We start from the raw sequence: 19794 nt of genomic DNA, 5'->3' as shown, positions 1-19794 counted from the left end.
TACTGGAAATCCAATTTTATCTCAAAACCTTAATAGAAAAAGCTGGTTGTTATCATAAAGATAGCTCATATATATATATATATATATATATATATATATATATATATATATATATATATATATATATATATATAGCTATGTGTGTTTTGATTTGCTTCGATTTAAAATTTTAAAAATTCAATATGAAGAACTGTAAAGTAAATTTTAATTATCACCAACCAGCAAAACAAACACAAAGGAACTAAGTTAAAATCTTATTTTCACGAAATCTGAAATATTTTGTTAAGAAAGTAATAAAAAGTATAGTTATCATTTTGCTGAGCAAATTGTTGTAATATTAATCTTTATTTATCCATACTGCAGTTTAAAACAAGTCATGAACAAATCTTTAATGAAAATTACCCCTGGTGCTCTCGTCTGTAATGAAGCTGAAATCATTGGGGATGTGTCGATTGGTGTCAGGACAATTGTGCATCCAAAAGCAAAAATTATTGCAGAAAAAGGTAGTTACTTAACAAAAACAATAGTTAATCTTTAATTCCTGCATTTATACAAAAGGATTTGTTTACATTTTAGTGAAATAGAATAATTGGTTTACCTTTTTTAAAAAAATAAGTAAATTCAAGTTTCTCTAAGAAGATATTTTTGTAGTTGAATTTGTATAGATTTTTTTTATACATGTAAATATTCATTTTTATTGATCAATGAATTTTTTTCTTTTGAATGAATAAATTATTCCAAAAATTAGTTATGTAATTTGCTTTACATAAGTTATCTACTACTTTTGTAATTTTATAGGCAGGATAGTTCTTATATCAAAATCATACTTTTTACTTAAAAGCAAAAACCTATAATGTTTTAAAGACTTATATAGAGTAGACTAATAGTTCTGCCATTTTAATGAATTGATTTTTTAAATAGAGCCATTAAAAAATTAGGTTAGAAATTTTAGATTTAAAAAGTTTACAACTGTTTATAGCATTTAATGCAAGTTACTCAATTTCAGTGTTCTTTTGCACAGGTTACTTGTCCCAGAATTGTGTGAATTTCCTTTAGTACTTAAATACATATAATATCTATGTAATATAACTGTATTTAAATACAGATAATATCTTAAATATTTAAGAGAACAAAATCTTTTGCGTTGTGACCTTCTGGTGTTACAAAATAAATAATTATTTTAAATCTCTATAATAAAAAAAAATATTTTGAAATCCTTAAATACTGTTGTAAGTTATTCCCCCTCAATATTCATGCTCTAAGCTTGTCTACATAGTTTTTCAAGTTTTTTTACATAGGTATATCACTGTTACTTCCATTAAACAGCCTTAGAATCAACAGGAAACCTTCAAAACAAATAAAAATATTTAAATAGCTTGATGCTTAATAATAAGTGTAAAGAAATGGCGAACACCATTTCTTTAATTTAGAACTTTTGTTAATAATTCCTGCATTAATCTTAAAATTTGAAAAATTAACAAATTAAAGATTTAAAATCTTAATGTTTGAAAGTTCCAGTGTAAATAATTTTATTTTTTTATATTCAGGCTTATAAGCTATTTGTGCTATAAGGACACCCACTTTATAGGCATTTATTTTTTAAGTTTACCTAATAACGGAAAAGCAAGTTCTTTTTTTAAACTGTTTTTTCTTTATCAATGTAGGAAGTATTGTAATTGGTGATGGTAATCTAATAGAAGAGCAGGCAACTATTATTAATTGTCATCCTGGTCACACTTTAGTAATTGGTCACTGTAATGTTTTTGAAATTGGATCTCATATTGAAGCACTTACAATTGGTAATAACAATGTTTTTGAAGCTAAAACATTTATTGGACCAAATATTGAAGTGACAGATGGCTGTGTTGTAGGAACAATGTGTCGGTTGACAGGGAAAGAGAAACTTAATGAAAATACTGTGATATACGGAGAAAACTGTTCAAGAAGAATTGCTTTAGAAAAACCTGCACCACAGATACTCCAGTTAGACTTTTTAACAAAAATTCTTCCTAACTACCACCATATGAAAGGAAAAGGGAAATGAAAGACCACTTTTGCTTGTTTAAGAATATAAAGTAGCAAAACAATCAATGTTCCTCAACGCTTAACAAATCAAATTGGTATCATAAACAGCCAATGTGACTCCTTTGAATGTAAAAGAGGAATTTGTAAATGAGTACATTGCAGTTTCTTTTAAGAAAACTAAAATTCAGGTTTGATAAACAAAAGAAAAAACTTATCTGTTAAATATGTTTGAACAGTTAACATATGTAGTATAATCAAGCTCAGAGAAGTAAATATCTTCTGAGAAAACAATTGCTTTGTTGCATATCTTCTATAAAGAAATTTTTTATTGTTAGCATGTAGGTAGAGGTTCATTAGATCATATTTTGTGAACCCTATATACTATTTAAAGTATTTAAGTCCATTTACAATTAAGATTATGAATTAATTGAAAATAGACAAATTCCTATGGAAGTCTGTCTGTATTTAATTAAATCATATTCAATTGAGCCTATATTGCAAAATTTAGACTCAATTGCATAAACAAGCTTAAAAAAGCGACTGATTCCACACACTACATTTAGACCCTATTTACTTAAAGCCACATTTTTTTGAGTTGAGTTTTAAATTGGAGCGATTCGATTCAATTAATTTATAATATGAGGTAATTCAAATTAGATGAATAGGGTTCAATTGTATATGGAACAACCGCCTTTCTAAATTGATTTAAATTGATTTCAAAATTGTAATGTGATCTTAAATAAATATGGAATCAATCAGATATGGAGTTAACTAAATATAGAGACAATCAAATGAGAAGTCATTTGAAAAAGTGATTAATTAAATAGGAACTCAAACACAAAATATGAACTAAATAAGTAGGACCTAAACTTGATGCGGTTTTCACGAAAATGGTCTTATGATCCCAACCTACCGAAAAGATGTGAAGAGAATATTCTAGTCATAATAAATCTCTTTTTCGTGAAAAATTATTACTCTATAATTTTGGTTTTTTTTTTTTTTTTTTTTTTTCAAAAATGTACTAGTTAAAATGCATCGTTATTATTCAATATTTTTTATTTTTTGTCGTAGAAGCTAATAACTTGAATGTCGCCTCTTATTCTGAAAAAAAAAAATATTTATAAATGATATATTTGTTATACTGAAAAGAATACTTAATATAAATAATATAAATATTTTGACGTTATTTCCAAATAAAACTGTACCTCAAATTGATCTTAACTTCGTAATATATTACGTCGTTGAGTTGGAAAAGTTAAATTATGATTTAGTAAGAAAATTTCTACGAGACCTCACTTTTTTGCTTAAAAAAAATCAAGGAATTACGCCTATTTGGACTCTTCCGCTAATTTTTTGTGATTATACTTTATTATGCTGCGATCTTTGCATCATTTTTAATATTCTTTTTTGATCATAGTTTTTTTAGTAAAGAAAACAAGCAAACAGTTCGTGGAGTAAAACAATTAAAATATGTAATCTTCACCAAAACTAAATATAGATAAACGTTAAGTTGTAGACTTTTTAAAAAATTATAATCATCTGTTTTTTAATTTAATTTAATGTTATTAAACAGGGTACCGGAACTATGTTTAAATTTGGGGGCTAACTTAAGTTTGGATAAGGGACACTAACTTGCAAATATCGTGAAACGTAAAAAACGCAAAATACCGTCAAAGGTAATGTGTTTGCTCCTTGGTACATTTAACTAATATTTAAACCACTAACGAATCAACATCATCAGCTTCATCTTTAATTTATAACATCCAGACCTACAAATAAAATTCAGACGTGGCACCTTAAATATAATGGATTTAGAGAATGTCGTGATAATTAGTAGCAAAGGTTTTGCTTTGAAGTCTATTATAATACAATACCAACTTTCTGAATGTTTTAGATTTACCCACATGTTTTCCAATTTTCTTATTCAGAACATTTATCATACTTTCATTTAGACATAAATTCAGGTTTTTATTTTTCGATTTTTACATTTAGGCCTAAATTCTGTTTTTATAATAACGTAATTTTTTAATAACGTAATTCTGTTCCTTTTGCCGATAATTGAAATGATCCCATATCATGGTTGTCAAAGCTAAATTTTCCGGAGGCACCAAGATGGTCTTTTAAGTGATGGTGCCGCTTCTATTACAAATGATAGAAATTTCGATGAAAGTCTTCAGTTTCGAATACAAGTTGGATACAAAATTCTTCTGACTTATTTCAAGTCTTTTTCTTCGCATGCAGTATATATTAGTAGGACTTTACAAAAGGAAATCGTCAGCGCAGAAGCAATTATCGTAAGGCTTTACAAAGAAATTTTAGTTGAATCATCGGTGGTTTTTCACTGGTGGTCGTATCTAAGGGTGGAATCATAGTTTATAGGCTTAACTGGTTTGGAAACTCGGTTTTTTTCGTAAAAAAAAAACTCATTAAGGTGAACGCTGTGATCACGTGACATTGACGGTGCACAGCACAAAAATTTACTATGGCTTCAGAGAGAGAAGACGATGACTATTTTTGTAATAGTGACCTTATAATGCTATTGAAAAGTTTTGAAAAAGATATTGAACTTCAAAATTATACTGAAGCTATTGTCGAAGATGTTAGTACTTTTTCCTAGTTAGATAAAAAAGTGAAAAATGTTTCTTTATGTAAATTATTTACGTAGCATAAACAAACATTTGTTTTTAGGTTTTTTTATTAGTGATCAAATTAAGCGAAAGATAAGCGATTGAGTGACTGATTATATTTTGTTTTTTAAACACATATCTTACTTAAAACTATTTTTAGCTTAGCCCTGGATCCTTCCCATGTAATGTATGCGTTAAAGTTTTTAGAAGTAAAGGAGGGCTGAAATTGCATATCTCTAAAAAGCACCCCAACAATATTATCCCGACTCCGACTCCTTCATAAGTAACCAATTTCTAACAACAAATAGTTGTTTGTTTTACTACAGTTATTTGTTCGTAACAACAAATAACTGTAGTAAAATGTTAACATCGGCTATTTCATCACTATGATACAAATAATCCAACCACTTAGTGCTTTAAACAATATTTATAAGAAAACAATTTCTGAATAAACAACTGTTCTGAACTCTGGTTATGCAATAAACTCTTATGCAGTCGCTAATAACATTATGAATTTGTCAAAATCATGTTTGAAATATTGTCAGTTGGACAATATTTCAAACATGAAAGAACTTGTTCTTCTTTAAGTTCATATTCTTTAAGAATCTTTTCTACTGAGACCTGGAGAAATTCGCTGGTGTGATTAGTTTTGGCGTCTTTTACTGCCAATCTCTTGGTAACTGCTTCATTTTTTTCAAAAAAGAATTAAACATTGATTGCAAAATAGTTCACTCTGTTAAGAAACACAAAGCGTCCCTTGAGACATTCATTAAGTTCTTCTTTTTGTTTAACAGCTTCTTCAATCACTAATTTTCTAATATTCTCTCTCTCCAGAGAAACAAAGCTAATTGAATACTTACAGTCTTTCTGTTTGTGGAGCAACTCTTTGGTGCTTGGTGGTGGCACGCCTAGCTTTCTACTAAGAATATGTAGCACAGTGCCAGACAATTTAAGTCGGGAGTTAGGGGATCACGAAGTTATATAGTTGAACGGAAGCTAGAGGAGAGCGCAAGGGAGGTGATATATGATTCTCAGTGATAAGCAGCAAAATACCCTATTGCTTATCACTGTTTTAAAGGCCTAAAAATAACATGTCAAACTCCTTGTCCTCCAGTTGTTGCAAACTAGAATTTCCATTGTGTCTGGATATCCTACAGCTTTCAGAGCATTCTGGGACTTGTAGTTTTGTAACAACTATAAAATCCTTATGAAAATTATGAAACTTTGAAAGATTTTTTTTAAACCGTAGTCGGAGTCGGTACAATTTTTCCGACTCCGACTCCGACTCCGACTCCAGCCAAAATGAGCTCCGACTCCGACTCCGACTCCACAGCCCTGATTCCTACCCCTTTTGTTCTTCTTGATGTTCCACAGTTCGTTATACTACAATTAGCACCTGGCATGTTATCTTCATAAATTGATCAACACTGATCAATGATGTACAAAAAAAATCACTTATAAATAATCACTACAGATAATCTGTGAAATAAAGGAATAATCTGTTTGCAATATCACTTAGCAATAAACGCCGTTAAAAAGTTTGTGTGCACTGTCACGCTTCATTTACGCTCTATTTTTGTGTCAAAAGGTTAAACAATAGATTTTACGGAGTTTCCAAACCAGTTTAGTCTATTAACTATGGTGGAATGAACCGAACTTCAAACCTGAAGTGCGACTTGAGCGAATGCATAAAGAGAACTTTAACTCAAGTCAGACTTGAAAACCGCCAAAAATAGACTGTTTTCAAGTCTGACTTGACCCAAGTTCGGTTCTTGCATTCCACCCTAAATATACGATCAGAGTAAAGAAACTGACGATGTCACTTTCTTTTTTTTAAGTAAGCGTTTTCGGTTTACTAAGTAGGGTGTACTTTACATACCTTTTTAACTAATACAATGTTTTGAATATTATTAAGAAATCGGCACTTAGAAGACTGTTTATATATATATATATATATATATATATATATATATATATATATATATATATATATATATATATATATATATATATATATATATATCGTCGCCTTAGAGGGCAGAGGTTCTATCTCCATGTTGTGCTCAAATTCAACTATGACTTTAGGGACATCTATTCAATGTTAGTAATTTCAAAAAAGTTGAACTATTCCTATCATGTTTGATAGTTCTAATTAATCAAAAAACATTAACACTAACAAAAAATGAAATTGCTGATTTATGCTTAATGCTCAAACTTTGTTTTTGTTCTTCTGCAAAACTACCGAAAATGGAGATAGAACCTCTGCCCTCTAAGGCGACGATATATATCTATATATATACAGTAATGTGAATAAGTTTTAGCCCACTTATTAAAACTCGTGTTTTTTTAACAGATTTTGAATAATAGCTGCCGATTTTTTTTTTATATAAAATAATGTCTAACTTCAAACCAGGGCTGTGGAGTCGGAGTCGGAGTCGGAGCTCATTTTGGCTGGAGTCGGAGTCGGAGTCGGAGTCGGAAAAATTGTACCGACTCCGACTACGGTTTAAAAAAAATCTTTCAAAGTTTCATAATTTTCATAAGGATTTTATAGTTGTTACAAAACTACAAGTCCCAGAATGCTCTGAAAGCTGTAGGATATCCAGACACAATGGAAATTCTAGTTTGCAACAACTGGAGGACAAGGAGTTTGACATGTTATTTTTAGGCCTTTAAAACAGTGATAAGCAATAGGGTATTTTGCTGCTTATCACTGAGAATCATATATCACCTCCCTTGCGCTCTCCTCTAGCTTCCGTTCAACTATATAACTTCGTGATCCCCTAACTCCCGACTTAAATTGTCTGGCACTGTGCTACATATTCTTAGTAGAAAGCTAGGCGTGCCACCACCAAGCACCAAAGAGTTGCTCCACAAACAGAAAGACTGTAAGTATTCAATTAGCTTTGTTTCTCTGGAGAGAGAGAATATTAGAAAATTAGTGATTGAAGAAGCTGTTAAACAAAAAGAAGAACTTAATGAATGTCTCAAGGGACGCTTTGTGTTTCTTAACAGAGTGAACTATTTTGCAATCAATGTTTAATTCTTTTTTGAAAAAAATGAAGCAGTTACCAAGAGATTGGCAGTAAAAGACGCCAAAACTAATCACACCAGCGAATTTCTCCAGGTCTCAGTAGAAAAGATTCTTAAAGAATATGAACTTAAAGAAGAACAAGTTCTTTCATGTTTGAAATATTGTCCAACTGACAATATTTCAAACATGATTTTGACAAATTCATAATGTTATTAGCGACTGCATAAGAGTTTATTGCATAACCAGAGTTCAGAACAGTTGTTTATTCAGAAATTGTTTTCTTATAAATATTGTTTAAAGCACTAAGTGGTTGGATTATTTGTATCATAGTGATGAAATAGCCGATGTTAACATTTTACTACAGTTATTTGTTGTTACGAACAAATAACTGTAGTAAAACAAACAACTATTTGTTGTTAGAAATTGGTTACTTATGAAGGAGTCGGAGTCGGGAGTCGGAGTCGGAGTCGGGAGTCGGAGTCGGTCCATGATAAAATCAAGGAGTCGGAGTCGGAGTGGCGTCGGAACAGCAGCTTACCGACTCCACAGCCCTGCTTCAAACAATACTAAACACTATTTTAATAAACAAAAGCAATATTTATCAAAGTTTTACATAGATTTTTGTATTTAGATATCTAACGTGTTTATTTTTATTGTATGCTGACCTAAACCCAATTCGTATCAGCTCGTTTGTTTTTAGTTTGCTCTTGCATTTTTGCTTATTTATTGCTGTGAAGGCTTCATATTAGATGATAGTGCAGTTTACAAAGATATTTCATAGATACTGTGTGTTTAATATTATTTTTTGTTTTTTTAAAAGCGAAACTTCTAATTTACGTTGTTTTTTTTCCTTTTGCATTATTATTTTTATTGTTATTTAAGTAATAAAATGGATAAAGTTCCACTACTGGAACGTAAAAAAATTATCATGCTTCATGAAGAAGGTTATTCTCAACGACAAATTGTCCAAAAAACAAAACATTCAAGGACAGCCATTAAAGAAATTATAAAAAAATTTAAAAACACGGGATCTCTTGAGGATAAAATTCGAAGTGGAAGACCTCCAAAGCTTACAAAACATGACATAAAGTATTTTAAAAATGTGTCTCTGCGAAATCGGAAAAAAACCTCCAGTGAACTAGCCCAAGACATTCTGGCTGCGACTGGGACAAATGTTTCCTCATCTTGCATTCGACGACATTTGCTAAAAGCTGGGTTAAGAGGGTGTGTTGCAGTTCGAAAGCCTTTACAACGTCGTGGCAATAAAGAAAAAAGACTTAAGTATGCAAAACAGCATAATAATTGGACGCAAGGAATGTTAAACCGTGTACTATACACAGATGAATCAAAATTTGAATTGTTCGATAGCAGAAGATGACAGTATGTAAGAAGAGGGTAGGAGAGGCTTATCGCCCTGATTGTCTACATCTAACAATCAAGCATGGGAGAGGTTCTGTTTTAGTTTGGGGTTGTATTTCATCATCTGGAGTAGGTGATTTAATCAGAATTGATTGCAAACTGACAGGAGAACAGTATAAAGAAATTTTAAGACATCATGCAATACCATCTGGAATGAGACTAATTGGTAATAATTTCATTCTACAGCAAGACAATGATCCCAAACATTGTTCCCGAGTGGCCGAAAAATATTTACAGTACATGTGTGAGGAGGGAGTTCTCGAAGTAATGAACTGGCCTCCTCAAAGTCCAGATTTGAACATTATTGAACATGTTTGGGATTATTTGGATAAAAAAAGGCTGAATATAATCCCAAAAATGTCGAAGAATGTTTTCGAATATTAAAAAGAGAGTGGGACAATATTCCACAAAATTTATTACAAATTTGTATGAATCAATTCCCAGAAGATTCGCTTCTGTGAACAACGCAAAAGGCGGACATAGGAAGTATTAATTGTTCTTTCTTTTTGTATCATACTTTATCAAATTATTTCTAGATATTTTTGTTTATAATATGTCTATAAACACATGCAAACACTAATATAAACACACACAGCTTTTAATTCTCTATATATTTAGCACCGAAATAGACCACGTCATGAACTTTAATTTTTCATGAATTCAAGAATCACGTGCAATATTTAAGAGCACTTCTACCCGGGAAAAACCCCATTGCATCGAGAGTAACTATGGAACTTTTAACGTTTTCGTGCTTAATCTTTAAATGATTACCCTGTGACGTAATATCAAATTACTAAAGTGTTTTAAAGCTGAAAAGCATCTTATTCTATTTTAAATTGTATTTAAAAATACTTAAAGCAAAGATTATCTTGTAGGATTAATAAAGCCGGTTGATTTCGTGAATATGATCGTAAATTAAAAGTAAACCTGTTCAATGTGATGTACGCTTTGCCAGTAGCTCTCTAAAAGTTATGACGATAATTCTTTAAAAAATGAATGTCCTCAATTGCTAACAGAAATCCTCTCTTCGCTTCGTGAATAATGCAAACGCTCTGCGCAAGCGATCAAATTAATACAAGTGATCAAATTAATACATTTTCTTGAATTTATTACTGTAACCTACCATATTTAGAATTCTAAATTAGGCAGAACCAACATCTCTGAATTTAATTGATAAATTTTCTTAAGCGCAGAAAAAAAAAAAGAGATTATCAAAAGAGAACATTTATTTCCTCATTGATACAGATACACACAAAAAAATTGTAATATGGAATTTTATATTTATTGCAAATTTATTGTATAAAAATAATTACAGCGCTAATAATAGACGACGTTCTATTGAAAACAAGATATAAAAAATGTGCCCTGGTTCAAATTGAAGTTGAAACGAATAAAACATTAGAATGATCTGCACGTTCACCCTGAACTTAAGAATAAATAATGAGAAAAAATTACTTATAGACAAAATTAAAAAGCTTCTTTTATCAAACATAAAGGGTAAACAACGAATACAAAGAAGTGGAAAGGTAACGAACAACATTATTATCGATGATGACGATGAGCAAAGCGCAGTTTTAAATCGAATATAATTCTCTGTTATTGCAAAGCAACGCAAAAAAACGTCGCGACAGGTAATCAATTGAAAATATTGATGTATGCATCGATTTTAGACTTATTTCGCTGTGAAATACATTCCGCAATCCAAACAATGTTCCGACATTCCTGCTCTTTCAATTTTACGTAGGCATAAAACACTCCAAATTGAAATTGTCTCATGAAGGCAAGCACGTTTAGTTGTACCTGAAAATAGGAGACTTGAGATGTGATCGTTATGTGAGTTAAATAAAACACGACCTTTAAATAAAAAACAATATTACAGTTTAATTTTCTGACTGACTTAAACGCTTACTTCGTATTCGAAAAACTTGTCTTCTAGAGTCTTGTCCCCAGGGTTTGTACCTGTACCATCAAATAATGATTGATACTCCTGTACAAGAAGAAAGAACGGTCCGTGCAAAAGAATTACACATAAACATCAAGACAGCATATATCAAATATTGATAATTTTCAAATAAAACAATACACATTTTTTACAATACAATGTGTGTGTATTGTACACACACATTGTATTGTAAAAAATGTGTATTGTACACACACATGTATGTATATGCACATACACATACGTACATACATACATATATATCTTTTAAAAAAAAAAAACTATAAATACTGTTTTTTACTTTTCACTAGCTACTTATTTTTAAAAATGTCTAATATAAACATAGTTAGGCAAAGTAATTTAAAAAGCATCTAGACTAACTAAAAGTTAGAATTCATTTTTGGTCTAAAAAGAAATATTACAGTAATCAACTTTTAGTAGGCAGGATCATCTTAGTATTTGTAAATATCCAATTTAAGAGTAAAACACCAAAAGAAAAGGGACAGAAAAAAATACATCATTTGCATTGACTATCTTTGTAGTGTAAGTATAACTAAACATCAAAAAACGAATTTAATTAAAATAGTTTCAAAGTCTTGCATGGCGCTGTCTTAGTGCTTTAAAAAATATCTAAATACTTACTCCATAACAATCAGCAACTTGTCGAACTTGATCATAATCTTCAGCTCGTGCAAGTCTTGCTAATCCATCAGGAGCAAGTTTACCGCAAGTTGGATACAATTTAGCACGATCATCTTTATTTAGTTCAGTGCCAAATGAATTGATAGTAATCATCATTGCTCGACGATCAGCTTCAAACTTAAAAAATAATTTATACATACTAATGACTTAAAAAAAGAAATTGGACACAGGATTGAATAAAAGTCTTTTCATTAATTAGTATTACTACACATGTTTTTTAGTTAAAATATTACCTTTTTTTTTTTGAAATCCAAACTTACCTGAAGTATTGAGCTCATAACTTCATCATTTGATCCTCCGAGATTTTTACAAAACTTGTAAAATGCTCCCAAATACGACTAAAAGTAACATTTTCATACTAATATTGAAACAAAACATTAAAAAACACTATACAATATTAAAAAAAAACACTAAATCAAATTTATAAATAAAGTTTGTTCCTTCTTTTCAAAAAACAGCCATTGTGCACCCTTTTAACATAGCTCTTTTAACTTATCATCAAGTTGCTGCTAGATGCTGGCCAATAACTGATACCTACATACTTATTTTAACTAAAGAATATATTTTCCAATTTTTATGCAAGGATAATTTTTGATAATTTAACTTTCAAGCTTTATATCTCAATATTAATACATTTTAAGCTTAAAAAATATTTATCTCATGGATTTCTCAATTACAGTAGCTTGAAAATATTTATCTAGTTGATTATTTATATATAAAAATGTTTTTATATTGAGTAATAAATTATACATATTTCATTGCTATGACATTAAAAGACTTCACAAAATTGTGCAAAATGTGATACTTGACAGGTATCTTAAAGCTAGTCCCTGTAGAAAATGTACAAAATCTTGTGGAGTCATTGCGTTTTTATTTTATCTTTTTTTTATTCAAAAATTTATTGTTTACAAGTTTTGAATGTTAAATTATCAAATAATTGCCTAAGTTCCCTTAATTCTGTGGCAACAGTATCATATTTAATCACACACAAAACATATACTAAAAAAGGACTAAAGATAGAGAGAATAAAAAATATTAACAATAAATACACCTTGTATAAAGAATTCCTGATAATTTCAATGTTCATTTCATCCAAGTCTTGTTCTGAGATACAATCAACAAAGAATGGAGCTAAAAAAAATAAAAACTCCATTAAAACACTAATGACCAAGGATAGTGCCCCAAAAAAAAATTAAGCTTTTATATTGCATAAGTATGGTTGAAAATCAGTTTTCATACCAAAAGAGAAACCAATGTATTAAGAGAAAAATTATTTTGAATGCAATTTTTTCCACTTATAAAAACTTAGAAAAAATTAAATCATGATGCAATAAAATTTAAACAATTGGCGAAAAAATAATTTCTAAGACTAAATAGGATTTTCACAACCAACTAACTATATGGAAACTAAAATTTTTAATACACTTTAATTCAAACTCAAAAATCTCTTTTTTAAGTACGACTAAAATATATAAAATACAGCTAAAATATAGCTGATAAATTTTTTTAACAACAATATAGGTTACAGCTTAAAGATGGAAACAAAACTATTAATATTACATTTGTAAGCAACTTAATTAAGCTAAATTTTATGCATTAATATTTTTTCTTAGAATGAAAATAAACTTTTTTTTACCTAATGGTGTATCAACAAGCACAGCATTGTAAAGTTCTGCAGGTGTTGAAGCAATGTTAATTGATGCCATTTCAGGAAACTTTCCTAGCGGATGACACTTTGGTATAAGTTCAGTAATTGAGCGCTGATGAAGAGTTCCAGTAATTAAAAGAATAATGTTGTCAATCATATAACTGTACCTAAAAATAAGTATAACATTTTCAACAAATGTTACTAATTATTGAACTTTACTACTTAAAATCTAGGTAAGATATTTAATTCAACATACGTTATAAAATCTAAAAATTTGGCAAGTGGTTCTACAGCTTGATTTCGGATGTGCTCAAATTCTATAACTAATTTTTCCCTGAGTCTTTCATCTATAACTGGCACTGTCAAAGGGCCTGGTTCATTTGCCAAAAAATTGCCATAATCTGTTCCCTGTAAATGCAACTTCAAATCTGAATAAAAAATAATGACTTAGTATAATACCGTTTTAAATACCGCTAAATACCTGCTAATACCTAACTTATTTTCTATATCTTGTACCATTTAATATAACCTACTATATCAACATACCACCCATATATATTACCTTCTAAGGTTTCACATTGGACAAGATTTAAATAATCCGCTCTCGTAAGAATCCCAGATCGAAACCCTCTAACTAAGCCTTCCAAATAACCATTATCAATATTAAACATCATATCCCCATAAATAGCAGCCATGATTTGTATAACAAGAAGTAAGCTCAACCGAGTGTTTTTATTTTACAAAGAAATGTGCCGAATATTTTTTTCAAGCTTTTCATTAAAACCGTACATTATATTAGAACTCAGACTTCTTACTAAGTATATTATAAAACGTACAAGGATTAACTTTTTGAAATACTTTGTTTTATTTGTAAAGAATGTTTAAAAAATAATATTACGTGCTGTCTCTTATTTAAAACTTTTTTGTGTCAGATGTAGCCTTGAAGTAATGTATGAAGCTTAAGCTTGAAAAACTCGGGATTTTTAGTTAATTTTGTTAGCTGTAATCCCACTTGTTACTATTACCAATCCACCATATCTAACAAACTTTTTAATTTATATTGGACTTTTAGGTATAAATGCATACAATATGGCAGCTATAAAAAGATTTTTTGAAAAGAAGAAATTAGACGCAAAATTTAAAGAAGCTGGAGCTGGTCATTCGCTTTCAGAAAAAAAACCCACTGTTGTAGTTGGAACTTCAAAGCCAGCACCTGTTAGACAGCAGCCAACCACTAGTGCTAATAAAGCCGGAGAAGCTGCACTTTTAAGGTATATATGCGATAAATAATAATTGATTGTATAACTTATTCCCTTTCAATTAATTTACAACTTTCTTAAAAAGAGAGATGTGTATTTTCATGAGCGCACACACACATACACACACACACACATACACACACACAACATACACATACACACACATACAAGCAAACAAACAAACAAACAAATATACAAACAAACAATATTTTAAGGAAAATTAATCAAATTGATATTAATATAATATGATATTTTTTTATTTAAAATAAAAATTTAATTGCTCAATTCAAGTTATAAAAGAATAGTTCTAGAAGTAAGTTTTTAGAGAATGATTTTTTTTATCAACAAATGTTTATTATTTTTGATGCATTGAAATGACTACAAAAAAAAAAAACTTAATGCATCAATTTTTTTAAAATACAGATTTCAAGGTCAGCAAGCCAAACCTAAACAGCCTAAATCAGCAAATTCATCATGGAAGCATCAAGCATGCTCAAATGAATCAACTGCAATTGATTTTGAACAAATGAAAAAAGATTTATGTGGTGATGTTGCAAAGCCTAAAAAAGTTTCTAAGGCATCTGATGATGCAAAATCAAAATTAGCTGTTGAATCTCTTACATTCATCTGTCCTTTATGCCCAGTAACATTAACAAAACCTGAAATTTACTATCACTTGCAAGAGTGTCTAGAAAAAGATTTTGAAGCTGAACCATTGATGATATCAATAACAATGATATACTCTTTAAATCCTAATCGCTTAGAGGTCCAAAATTGTGTTAACATTCTTGCAAAATATCTCCAAAATGTTATTGATAATAAAGGTGATGAGAAATATACAAAGATTAAAAAATCAAATAAAATATTTATGGAGAAAGTTGAGCATATAAAAGGTACGAGTGAGTTTTTACTTAATGGTTGTGGATGTGAACTGAAAATGCTGCCAGTTGAAGTTAATAATACTGTTGTAGAACAAGAGTTTTATGTGTTTCCTAAAGACCTTATTGAAGATAGTGAGCAATTAAGTGTCATAAAACAAATGCTTTTAGAAGCTGAACCCTTAGAAGTATGTTTGGATCGAAATGTTCGAGTATTTTATCCATCATCTTCTGCAAATAATATGGAAGTTCCTGATTCATTTTTTACTGTATCTGTTGCAGAAATTAAAAAAGAACAGGAAAATATTCAACAGGAAATTGAGAATATGCAACTGTTGAGAACAAAAACAATGCGTGACAATCTCATACCTAAACATAGCTATCAGTATTTGGTGTTAAGAATTAGATTTCCTGATGGTATTTTATTGCAAGGTACATTTTCTTGTGATGAAACACTGAAAGATGTTTATAGATTTGTAGAGGAAAACTTGAACATGAGCGGTTTGCCCTTTAGGCTTGTTGATTCCATAGGGCAAAATTTTATAAATAGTTCTTCTAAGCTATCTGAACTGAAACTTGCACCTGCTTCTTTGCTGAATTTTAATATTGACAAAGGTATCATTGATGAAGTGAATTCTAATTCTCCTAATAAAAAATTTCAGTATTTAAAAGATGAAGTTCTGGCTTTAATATGCGAAAATGTCATGGAAATGTGAAAGTCACAGAAAAAAAATGATGCAAAAACAAAAGTTAAAAATTAATTAAAAATTTTGTGTATTCTCTGAAATTACTGCAGATAAATTTTTTAAATGATATTTATTAGATTAAATGAGTTCTAAAATATATTCTTATTACCATTTTTAAATGGAATCAGCAAAAAAAAATTAGTAAGACTAAATAAAATGTTCAGTATTTCTTTTAATTTTAAAAACTTATATATCTAATATATATAAGTTTTTAAAATTAAAAGTAATACTGAGCATTTTATTTAGTCTTACTAACTCACCTATTAGTTGTTCATTATCAAAAGAACGAATTTTGTTTACAATATTTAAAATCCATGATGGAGGCTTTAATAAAGTTTATCTCTGACAAAGGAAGTATTGGGAGATTTTAGTTTTTTTTGGATTGCTTTATTTTTTTAGACTTAAAAAAAAAAGGTTTTTACATGCTGCTCCTCTGATTTTCATTTTAATATATATATATTTTGTATATTTTGAGCTTGGCATTTTTATGTTGAACATAAATTCGATACCTTATGTTGAACATAAATTTGATACATAAATACGCTTTTAGCATAGCGGAAGCAGATGAAAAATAAAACCATGAATAAGAGGGTTATCAATTTTATGAACTGAAAAAGCCTAACCATGATTTAAAGATGGAATCAAAGCAGAACATATATTTGGAAAATATTTGAGAGCGCACAGCATACAAAACGTATTGTACCGTAGTGCTTTGCGACATTTAAACCTCAAGCGTTAAGTTTTAATTCATATATCTATGCATATTGAATATTTTGGCATGGATTACTACCTAGCGGTAAAAAAAATTTTCTTCTAACGATATTTTGCCAAATTGTTCATTATCTCAAATGCAAGAATCGAATTTGAAATTTCTTACTTCAAATCTAAAGTTTGGCTTCAAGATTATTCGATAAATATCTCGAAACTAAACTTCAATTTTTAAGTTCAATTCTTTTAATCGAGCCTTAACCATCATAAAATTTTATTTTTCGAATAAAGATTCTTTTTTTGGATGTTTTTTTAAGTGGGAGACGTTAGTTTTTTTTTTAAGACTGCTTTATACCACGTGGGAAGGTATCTGAGAAAATACAAGTTTTTTCCTTCTAAAGTATTTTTTATAATGGTATAGCTAGGACCATTTACGATTTTAGAAACTTTAACATTAGTAAGTTGGTTGGTAAGCAGAGCCTAACATAATTGTTTTAGTACCGGCTCCATATATGATGTGGATGCATATTGAATGGTGGCGTCTTTATTTTTGAACGATGAGGTCGGTCAACCAAATACAATATCTGCCGTTACTATTTGGAAATGGATTGTAACAGCCAAAGCCGGTATTCAATATTGACTTTGTCTGTTACACCAAGACCAAACCATTTCTTTGTAGAATCTTTTTTGCATCTAGTTCTTACTTGTAATTAAACATGCTTAGAAAATTTTTACACTGACCAATAAAACCATGTAGAAAGTAGTAAACTTGTCCTACAACTCACAGAAAACATAAACTAGGTGATTAACCTTGATACCTATCTAAGGCACATACGTAGTTTATGGATTAACGAAATAAACTAGTCAAACTGACGTTTACAGATTTTATAAGAGCAAGCTGAGAGAAAAAAACTAAACCAACTCTTTTACCAACTTTAAACTAGGTTACGATGTTTTATCCTAAATAAATTTTTAAATGAACGAATATTTGACAAACTTTTCGCTTTTACATAATAAATTTTAAAAAGATGTTATTTTTAATGCTATTTTTTGTCAAAAGAATTATTGATCTGTCAACAAAAAATGTGGTGGTATTTCATGATCGTATAGTATCAGGAAAAATCTTAAACTAATCGATGTATTTTACTTTACTTTTATTGACAAAAAGGAAATGTTTGCATAATTTGAAAAACGATTGGTTTTTGTTAGACATTTCCATACTTCTAATACTCAAGCAACTCAAGAAAATGAAATCTTAAATAGTGAAGTGATGTTTGATAAATTTCAACTGGGAAAATATAATCATTCACATGGAATATTAATACCTTTAAGAGATTTGCCTTTAAGTATCTATAAATAATCATTTCGACACAGAATAAAACTTTCAAACGAAGGTATGTTTAATTGCCAGTGTAATGTTTTTTTTCACTATATCTATTGTAATAAAAGGTAATAGACCTACTCGCTTTGCTATGGTCTATGTAGGATTTTTATTACTAGCTTCATATTATGTATTTTTCTATCTGTTATAAAACCATTTGTTTATTTCGCTTTACATGAAGATGTTAATTACATATTTTATATATACATTTAGCTTGCAATAACAGAAGGAAACCTCAATACCTTCTAGGAACTATAATACATAAATATGTTACTAATATCAGGGCCATTGTAGCATTTCATTGCACTGTATTTTTGCGATTTTAGAGAATTCTGATGAGACTGAGCATATTCTTTTCTTAGAAGTGAGTTTAAGATGAAGGGCAAAATCTATTCTAGCAATTGTGGATCCAAGTTTTTAAAAAGACGAAGTTGATGTAAATTAATGAAACCATTGCAAGCCTATTGCTTTTAAAAATAGTTAGGATTAGCAAAAAATTTTGAACTTTCTGAACAATTAGGAAGTTTGTCTACAGCTTTAAAATGTTTTTTTACTTAGCTAACTCTAAGAGTAGTTAAAATACCTTTTAGGTACACTCAGAGTTAGCTAAGATTGCAGAATGTGGGGCAGAAAACTGTTTAGTAAACCAAATAGCAAAAAAACCTAAAGCACTTAACATAAACTTTAGACATGGCAAAAGTATAAATTAAAACACTGCCTAATTGTACATATAATTGAGAAATATAAGTCACACAGAACAGAAGGAATCAAGTTATAGATGTAGGAATTAAGCTACAGATGTTACTGTAATCAGGCCAATAGCTAACAAACGACACAATATGCCATCCTTCTACTTTTACTATATGCAACTAAATACAGATCTGCAAAGCATTCTTTCAGCATTTAGTCTATCATTTGAACATTATTTCAAAATTTTTTAAAAACAGCAACTAATTTATTTTTTACAGGTATTAAAATTTCTTTGTAATGATTTGTTCACTGCAGAAAAAAAATGGCAAAATATCTTTGTTTAAGAGGTTCGTTCTTGTCTAAATCATCTTTAGCCATTTAGCATTTATTTTGGTTGTTATGCTGATTAAAAGTCAGGTGCTAAAAGTAATTTGATATGCTTCAGTATTGATATGGAGACATTAGATCAAGTTAGTTAAAGCAAAAACAAGCGTGTTTGTTACCCTCTTCAAGTTTTTTTTTTTTTATCTTAGTCAGAAAATTAGTTAAACTCTTCTTATATGACAACTTTAAAAGTCGCAGAGGTTCTCTGTGAGTACCTGAATAGCAAGAGTATCGCGATAATCGACCATCCACCGTACTCGCCGGACTTGGCACTTTGTGATTTTTGGCTTTTTAGCAAAATCAAGAAATACCTAACTAACAATAAAGGTGTTCAAAGTTTAAAAGAGCAGTTTG

At 29.6% G+C, this 19794-nt stretch overlaps 3 protein-coding genes across 3 annotated transcripts; 2 read left to right on the top strand and 1 right to left on the bottom strand.

The window, feature by feature from the left end:
* Positions 1-324: 324 nt before the first annotated feature.
* On the top strand, positions 325-2316 carry LOC145193910 (dynactin subunit 6-like). Its single transcript, XM_090069837.1, has 2 exons — positions 325-503; positions 1665-2316. Exons 1-2 carry the CDS (start codon positions 377-379, stop codon positions 2042-2044), a joined length of 507 nt encoding a protein of 168 aa, XP_089925963.1. The 5' UTR covers positions 325-376; the 3' UTR covers positions 2045-2316.
* Positions 2317-10313: 7997 nt separating this feature from the next.
* LOC145193933 (V-type proton ATPase subunit d 1-like) lies at positions 10314-14324 on the bottom strand. Its single transcript, XM_090068776.1, has 8 exons — positions 13957-14324; positions 13651-13822; positions 13383-13561; positions 12798-12877; positions 12007-12084; positions 11687-11863; positions 11015-11092; positions 10314-10905 (listed from the first exon to the last, which is right to left on the bottom strand). The coding sequence occupies exons 1-8, from the start codon at positions 14087-14089 to the stop codon at positions 10741-10743; spliced, it is 1062 nt and encodes a 353-aa protein (XP_089924902.1). The 5' UTR covers positions 14090-14324; the 3' UTR covers positions 10314-10740.
* Positions 14325-14467: 143 nt separating this feature from the next.
* Positions 14468-16374, top strand: LOC145194117 (UBX domain-containing protein 6-like). The gene is made up of 2 exons (XM_080071720.2): positions 14468-14665; positions 15077-16374. Exons 1-2 carry the CDS (start codon positions 14484-14486, stop codon positions 16245-16247), a joined length of 1353 nt encoding a protein of 450 aa, XP_079927846.2. The 5' UTR covers positions 14468-14483; the 3' UTR covers positions 16248-16374.
* Positions 16375-19794: the final 3420 nt, after the last annotated feature.

The sequence above is a fragment of the Hydra viridissima genome, unplaced genomic scaffold, assembly GCF_058129835.1.
Source record: "Hydra viridissima isolate aposymbiotic clone 2 unplaced genomic scaffold, HvirCarnegie_v1 scaffold_12, whole genome shotgun sequence".
Taxonomy (NCBI): domain Eukaryota; kingdom Metazoa; phylum Cnidaria; class Hydrozoa; order Anthoathecata; family Hydridae; genus Hydra; species Hydra viridissima.
This window is presented reverse-complemented; position numbering and strand designations above follow the sequence as displayed.

Bases quoted from the DNA above. Each gene is read 5' to 3' on its own strand.
- LOC145193910 (XM_090069837.1), top strand. From the start codon at position 377: ATGAACAAATCTTTAATGAAAATTACCCCTGGTGCTCTCGTCTGTAAT. The intron at 504-1,664 runs GTAGTTACTTAA...TTATCAATGTAG, and splicing joins AAAAATTATTGCAGAAAAAG to GAAGTATTGTAATTGGTGAT.
- LOC145193933 (XM_090068776.1), bottom strand. From the start codon at position 14,089: ATGGCTGCTATTTATGGGGATATGATGTTTAATATTGATAATGGTTAT. The intron at 13,562-13,650 runs GTATGTTGAATT...ACTTATTTTTAG, and splicing joins AAATTTTTAGATTTTATAAC to GTACAGTTATATGATTGACA. The intron at 11,093-11,686 runs GTAAGTATTTAG...CTTCTTGTACAG, and splicing joins AAGTTGCTGATTGTTATGGA to GAGTATCAATCATTATTTGA.
- LOC145194117 (XM_080071720.2), top strand. From the start codon at position 14,484: ATGGCAGCTATAAAAAGATTTTTTGAAAAGAAGAAATTAGACGCAAAA. The intron at 14,666-15,076 runs GTATATATGCGA...TTTAAAATACAG, and splicing joins GGAGAAGCTGCACTTTTAAG to ATTTCAAGGTCAGCAAGCCA.